Source organism: Mastomys coucha, unplaced genomic scaffold (assembly GCF_008632895.1).
Source record: "Mastomys coucha isolate ucsf_1 unplaced genomic scaffold, UCSF_Mcou_1 pScaffold14, whole genome shotgun sequence".
NCBI classification, from domain to species: Eukaryota; Metazoa; Chordata; class Mammalia; order Rodentia; family Muridae; genus Mastomys; species Mastomys coucha.
In genome coordinates, this window is record NW_022196896.1 from 108,466,870 (window position 1) to 108,474,616 (window position 7,747).

Here is a 7,747-nt window from a genome sequence, read left to right on the forward strand (position 1 = left end):
AGACTGGTTGGCCCTATGATTCTTTGGTCTTCAACCCCACTCTCCTGTACGGGGTTGTAGGTGCCCATGGGCATGTTCAGCTTTTTATGGGTGCTGGAGATATGAATTCAGTCTTCATTCCTGCATGCATGCATGTTCCTACTTGTCATTTATCTCCCCATCCTACTTGCTATAGTTTTTGAACAGTAGCAACCCAAACTTGAGTTCATGTTCTTTCAGCGCTACACAAAGTCGGATGTGAGGTGTAGACATTTTGGAATGAGTAATGACATTTTTGTAGTTATAGAAATGAGTGTAACAAACTATGATGCAAGGGACATTGAACTTGGATGAGCAAGGCTCCTTTCAGACATGTTCCTACATGTGAGCAGTGTTTCTGCCCTGAGTATTAAACCCATTGTGTATCTCAGCGGGCCAGGCCTTTGATCATAAAGGAAGCTAATCTGACCACAGGGGGATTTCTTCCCAACAAGAGCTCTGTATTTACTGTGGATGAATATATAGAATACAAAGAGTTGTTTCAGCAAGATAGTAGATAAAAGCATAAAAAGAGATCCTTGGAAATTAATGTGTGTGTGTGCGCAAATGTGTGTGTGTGTACCTATGCATTTAAATTTCAGAATTATAGGAGTTGTGACTGTAAGACTATAGTGGAAATGGTGTGCAGTGTATGACTAAAGGTACAGGCATGGTTACCAGAAAGGGTTCTTGTTTTTTGTTGTTGTTGTTTGGTTGGTTTGTTTTTGTTTTTGTTTTGTTTTTGTTTTTTTGAAACAGGGTTTTTTCTATATAGCTCTGGCTGTCCTGGAGCTCACTCTGTAGACCAAGCTGGCCTCGAACTCAGAAATCCACCTGCCTCTGCCTCCCAAGTGCTGGGATTAAAGGCGTGTGCCACCACCGCGCGGCCAGAAAGAGTTCTTGAAACACTTTGCAAGGACCATAATTCCGTTCCTATCTGTTCCACTGTTCAGAGTGACCACCATTAATACTATTAAATTATTAATCTGCGATATGATGAGAGACTAACATTTGGATGCACGGGAATGACCTCTGGGTCATGGGAAGAAAGTAGGAAAACAGAGAAAGGTTGACCAACCAACAGTCAAGGACATCCCAGCAAAGACACCAGGGGCCAGCAGCCATGCTAGCAGCAGCCCTTCCCAAAGCCACAGCCACAGCCACAGGAGTGACAGCAGATGCTGCAGCAGCAGACTACCCCAGGCTTGCAGCAGCCACAGCAGCGATGGCTTCCACAACTCTGGCAGCCACCACCGCTGCCACAGCCACCCATGTTAGTAGAGTGGACTCAGGTGAAGTGAGGAGAGAACTGAAGAGAAAAGGAGGTCTGAATGTCTGGCTTGGCATGAGGCTTGTGGTCACTTCCTCGTTGATGCTTGGGTTTCTGTGGTGAACACTTATTTCCCCTTGCCTTACTTCCTCACCTTACCAGGGCACACGGCTTCATTTGAATTGTAGTTTTGGGTGGATTCGCTTCCTTTTCAACAGTGGAATGTGAACTGCCTGAAGTATCTCATGAACGTGTTGTTTGGTCTGCTTGAGAATGAGAGTGCTTTGACCTCAGCTGGAGATGAACATCTTCTTCATTCTTGCGGTCGTGGCTGGCACCCCAGATGGAAGGTGTCAATGCCGTAGTTGTATTTTCATGTAATATAGTAATGGTAAGAGGTTTTGGAGAGGGAAAAACCTTAAAGTCAATATCCATCAATAAAGACAGTCCATATATGAATTAGAAAACTTTATTTTAAAAAGAAGCCATTTGAGGATGGATCAATGTTTGCATCCCTCTCACCCTCATAAAAGCAGTGGGTGGAGTGGTACACCTACAGTCCTAGCACATAAGAGGATATAGAGGATCCCCTAAGCAAGCTGCCTAGCTAGACTAGCTGAATTGGCAAGGTTTGGGTTCAAATTAGAGACTCATTTAAATTAAATTAAATTAAGTTAAAGAAGATGCCAAATGTGCTGGCTAGTTTTTATGTACACCTGACACAAGCTGGGGTCATCTGAGAAGAAAAAAACCTTAACTGAGAAAATGCTCCTACCAAATTGGCTTTTGGTTGGGGGCATGGTTCATTTTCTTGATTGATGATTGATATGGGAGGGCCCAGCTCCCTGTGGGCAGTGCTGCCCCTGTACTGGTGGTCCTGGATACTTTAAGAAAGCCAAGTAGACAAACCATTGAGGAACAAGCCAAAAAGTAGTGTTCTTTCATGGCATCAGTTCCTGCCTTGAATTTTTGCTCTTACTTCAGTGACTGATGGATCACAAGTTGTAAGATGAAATTAACTCTTTCCACTTCGAACTGCTTTTGGTCCCACAGTCTCATCACAGCAGTAGAAACCATAAGAAAACAGATGCCAAACTCTGGTCTCCACATGAAACTACACACTCATGAGCACACACACACACACACACACACACAGATACACATACAACCTTTACACATGAACATGCAAAAAAAGCTATTCAAAGAAGAAATAAACATAATAACATAAAAATCAAAATACTTGCTAGATATATATATATTAGAAGACTATTATATTGCATTGAAAGGTGTGGCCCGCGCAGTCGTCTCACCAACAAGAAGACTCGTGGACACTAGGATCCTTCTGCAGCAAACGTTTATTGCCCTCATCCAGAGGGGAAAAGGGGCGAGCCAATAATCAGCACTGCTTATATACACCACAGTGCAGCGTGTCCGCCCACAGCGTGGCGTGTCCGCCCATGATTGGCTGTTTGCTCATCACCCCAAGTGACGCCCCGGGATGGGCCGTGACTAGGCCTCTTTAACTCTACGCACATGCGCAAACAGTTCTCTACGCACATGCGCAAGCAGTTGTTTACCAGGAGTTGACAGCGGAAGTAGGCGCCATCTTGCCATGGTGAATATCTCTCCAGCTCTACCACTCTCCACAGAAAGGCATGTAAGAAATAAGTCATGAAATGCACTAGTTCCATGGATAATTCTGTTGAGAGCACTGTGAGATTATTTTCTTTCTTTCCTTCCTTCCTTCCTTCCTTCCTTCCTCCTTTCCTTCCTCCTTCCTTTCTTCCTTCCTTTCTTTGACAATGCCTACTGCAGTGTAGCTGATAGAAAAAGACAGACAAGGGCTGGAGAGATGGCTAAGTGGTTAAGAGCACTGGCTGGTCCTAAGTTCAATTCCCAGCAACCACATGGTAGGTCACAACCATCTGTAATGGGATCTGATCTCCTCTTCTGGTGTGTCTAAAGATAGCGATATAGTCACATTAAATAAATAAATACATAAATAAATAAATCTTTTTTAAAAAAGTAACAAAAAGAAAAAAAAAGAAGAAAAAGACAGGCAAAAGCCAATTGCTGGAGGGGGCTGAACTTAATAGGAGAAATGGTATTTAAAAAGGCTTTGTTGCTGGTGAAAATCTAGAAAGATGGAGGAATTTGTGAGCCTGTTTATAGCATCTAGAGTGGGCAGGGACTGGAGAATAGGGAAGAGAGGAAGGTGCAGATGGAAAGACTTACAAAGCCTTGAAAGGTTGCTTTGAGAATACAGGTAGAGGGGCCAGCCTTCCATGGCAGGAGCAGGGAGACTTTGCTGGCTGATGGCAAAGAGGAGGAAAAGCAGGCTGCTTTACAGACTGTGGTAGTAAGTGAGAATGTGTCAGAGTTTGCAGGTAGCAGAGACATTGATTGTAATCTTCCCGGAATTGAGAATTGAGTGACTGAGAAAGGGGGTTGTGGCATGTGAAGGGTAAGACAGAGGGCACAAAGGTTTGTGGATGTTGGGAACTCGGGTCTTCAGCTAAATCCAAATGTGTTCTTAACTGGGAAAACATCACTCCAGCACTTTTAATTTTATCCCCTCCTCCCACTGTTACACCTAAACAACTATAGGTGTAAGCTATAAGCCAAATATTGTCTGGGGTCTCCAGGCCTCTACAAGGTCACAGACCCTGCAGCTGGATGGTCCGAGGATAGATAGCCTTTCTGTAGCCCCTCTGCTCTGTGGTTACCATGCAAAATGCTTTTCTTTTTTCTTCTTTCTTTTATTAGATGTTTTCTTTATTTACATGTCATACATTATCTCCTTTCCCAGGTTCCCCTCCAAAAAAAAAAAAAATAGAAAATAGAAAAACAAAAACAAAAATGCTTTTCTAAGTCTACTTTCAAAATCTGATTGTGGGGCTACCCTTAGAGAAAAACGGTGGTCTAGACTAAAGACAGGTCCAGAAGTCACATGGTCTGGGCACAGAGCATCTCCTACCCTTTCTCCTTGGAGTCAATGAACACATGACAAATGAGGACTTCCAAACCTAGGGTCAGAAAGCCTGTGTGGCTTCATTGAGATGAGGTATTTCTTAAGCATATGGACTCTTTCTGTGTACTATGTCCAACATCCTGTGGGGATAGTATTCTGTCATCCAAATTTTGGGAGGCCTAAGAGTGATTATCCCCTTTCTTCAGGCAGAGAGGTTTTTTTGTTTGTTTGGTTGGTTGTTTTGTGTTTTTTTTAATAGAAGGTCTCCTGAGCCCTCTGAGACCACATCCCACCCCCAGATTGCTGAGGCATCTGATAATCTTAAAACAGGGCCTAGAAGCATCATCCCTGTGAGGAGAGTGAGTTGTGAGGAGGAAGATGGGCTTTGAAGATGGTGGACCTCTCTACCAAAGGTGACTTGACAATTCCCCTGAGGAATTCATTGGGTTCAGAGCATCCTTTTAAGTAGAAGACATAGCCACTAACCTAAAAACCTAGGGTCTTTTCAACTGAGATTCAAACCAATGTTGGACACAGCAGATGGTGGAAGCTACCTCCTTAGGACAGGTTCTGGCTTTTCCTATTGACTTGGCCACAAGGAGCATCTCCTTACAGGTGTCAAGGGAAATGCCTCAGGGAAAATAGTGGTAAGAGAGGGAAATATCTATGGGCAGATATACCTCCCTGGCATGGCTCCTCCAAGAATGGCTATACTTAGAAACAGGTATCGGTTCCTCCATATGTCCTCAGTGAGATGAACAGGCAAACTAAAAACAACTTAATGACTACACTGTCTAACAGGGAAATAAACAGGAAGAATTCAAGATTTTCCTGTAGAGACTAATAAACAGCCACAAGGAAAGGAGTCATGTGTTCCACTTGGCTCTCCCAAGCATTGGTACATAAGGGGCTCCCCCTGCAGGAGAAGCATCACATCTCCCTCTCCTCTCCTGAGTCTCTCTCCTCACTGAACCTGAGTTCTCTCTACTGACAACATGGGTTGCTGTGGCTGTGGAGGCTGTGGCTGTGGTGGCTGTGGTGGTTGTGGAGGCTGTGGCTCCTGTGGCTGTGGTGGCTGTGGAGGCTGTGGCTCCTGTGGCTGTGGTGGCTGTGGCTCCTGTGGCTGTGGTGGCTGCGGAGGTTGTGGCTCCTGTGGCTGTGGTGGTTGTGGCTGTGGAGGCTGTGGGGGCTGCTGTGGTGGCTGCTGTGGCTGCTGTGGCTGCTGCAAGCCTGTGATGGTCTGCTGCTGCCGCCGCTCCTGCTGCCGCTCCTGTGGCTGTGGCTCCTGCGGCTGTGGCTGTGGGAAGGGATGTGGATGTTGCCAGCAGAAGTGCTGCTGCCAGCAGAAGTGTGGCTGCAAGAAGCAGTGCTGCTGCTAGGAGATCCAGGTGCTCTGCTCCTACCTAGCAGGTATGGGAGTCTACACTGTGTTCTGTTGATAAGCATCCAGCCTATTTTCCATTCCTTCATCCTTCACTAATTTATCTCCTTCTGCTTTGAGAACCTCAGACTTTTGTCTAGGCTCTGCATGCATCTACCAAGACTACATGAAACAGGTACACAACCAAAAAACCTAATGGTAAGCTGGTTGGATACAGCCAGAGCTAGCTAGGAATCCTGATCCTATGTACTGTAGTTTCCTTTAAGTGTTCAATCTTTTACAAATATTCAGACTTATATTCAGTTATTTTGATGTTTTCTGACTGTACTCAATGTTTTCTATATTAAGTCCTAATTTCCTAATAAAATAACTTGACATGCCTTAAAACCCTCTTCATGTGTCATGTTTTCATCATTGCCAGCCCTCTGTCCCCTGCCTGTCTCATTTAGACCCCCTCATTCCTGCATCCTCTTCACAAAGGCCCCCAGGCCCCGACATGCATCACTGTTAGAAAAGAGCAACCCATGTGCTGCTGCTAGGATGACATTTCTGTGTCCTTGGGTCTGTGTCCTTGAGTCTCCCTTACATCTTTCTAGGTAAAGGAGGTGGGGATTGGTGGCATTGGTAGGGTTTTGTTTCTTAATTTGCCTAAATAAGCAATGAAGAGTGGGGCTGAAAGGAAGGGGGAACGTGTGCGGCTTTCACCCTGTAACATTTGGCAGTTTCTGAAGAGACTGAAAACGTTGGCTGGCCATGGAGCATAGGTGCTATGGCAGGGAGTGGGGCGGGAGGAGTGGGTGGGGCTTGGGGATGTCACGTGGCTCTGGCCCTAGCTGGTGTCTGTGGATCACTTCTCTCATCTGCAGACTTCACAGACAAACCTCATAGGCAAGTCTCATGAAAGGAGAGACCTGCATCTCTTCCCAACCCGCCAGTTCTCTGAGGTCATCCAGAAGGTGGAGCTTCATTTTGATGTCATTCTAAATCCCAACTCACCAACCATGCAATAGACAGGCCCCTCCTCCCTTTTGCACCCTGACTCTGGACAGTTAAGAAAGGAGGAGGAAGAGTAGGGTTTCCTTGGACCCTTCTTTCTGAATTTGAATGCTTCCATTCTTTCAGCAAGCCTAAAGAGGCCGGGCGGTGGTGGCACACACCTTTAATCCCAGCACTTGGATGGCCGAGTCAGGCAGGACTCTGAGTTTGAGGCCAGCCTGATCTTCAGAGCAAGTTCCAGGACAGCCAGGGCTACATAGATAGACTTTGTCTTGAAAAAAACCAAAAAACAACAACAAAAAAGAGGCGGAGGCTGGGGCAATAAAGAAACGGAAAGAATTAGTGAGGTCAGGCTGATGGGAACCCGAGTTTCTCTTACTCCATGCCCTCTGCCCACACTGCTTCCTACACCATAAAGCTTTGAGTTCAGAACCATCCCAACTTTCCACTTCCTCCTCCCCATTTCCCACCCTCCCAAGTTTCATGCATGAATGTGCTGTCACGTTGCTCATCTCTACCATGTGGCCTTTGGGTCTCTCCCTATAGTAGAAGCTACCCTGTAACTACTTCCTTCTCATCTCAGAGGTAATTCTGGGCACATTTGAGCACACTACAGCTTTTGACTTAGCGGGTGACAGCTGTTATCAACATCTCACAGATCTAATGTTTAATCTGGAGGAAGAGATTCTTTTGTTTTCTTTTTGAGACAGATGTTCACGTAGCCCAGGCTGGCCCCTAACTCCCTATATAGATGGGGCTGGCCTCAAACTCCTGATGCTCCCTTGCCATTACCTCCCAAGTACTAGGATCACAGGGATGCACTACCGTGCCTAGTGATACTCTTTAATAGATCTTTTCCTTTCAAAAGAAGGGTCTAGGGCCTTGCATGGCTTGGCACGTGCTCTGCCACTGAGCTACATCCATAGCCACAAGAGTTTTCTTCAAGTTGCTCTTTTAGATTCCAAGGTAGATGCACCGGAGACATTCTTGACGAGACTATAGCTACTTTTCAAGTCATACCCCTTATGTCTCCTATAGCAAAGGCCATTTAGAGGTAGCATGATTTTAGCTGGTATCTCTTCTTCCTCTTAAAATGTCTTCTTCTTTGGTC

At 45.5% G+C, this 7,747-nt stretch overlaps 1 protein-coding gene across 1 annotated transcript; it reads left to right on the forward strand.

Annotated features, from left to right (window-relative positions):
* The first annotated feature begins 5,193 nt into the window (after nucleotides 1–5,193).
* On the forward strand, nucleotides 5,194–5,638 carry LOC116089483 (keratin-associated protein 5-2-like). Its single transcript, XM_031368998.1, has one exon. The coding sequence runs from the start codon at nucleotides 5,255–5,257 to the stop codon at nucleotides 5,636–5,638; it is 384 nt and encodes a 127-aa protein (XP_031224858.1). The 5' UTR covers nucleotides 5,194–5,254.
* The last annotated feature ends 2,109 nt before the right edge of the window (nucleotides 5,639–7,747 follow it).

Coding starts and splice junctions, on each gene's coding strand:
- LOC116089483 (XM_031368998.1), top strand. CDS start 5,255: ATGGGTTGCTGTGGCTGTGGAGGCTGTGGCTGTGGTGGCTGTGGTGGT.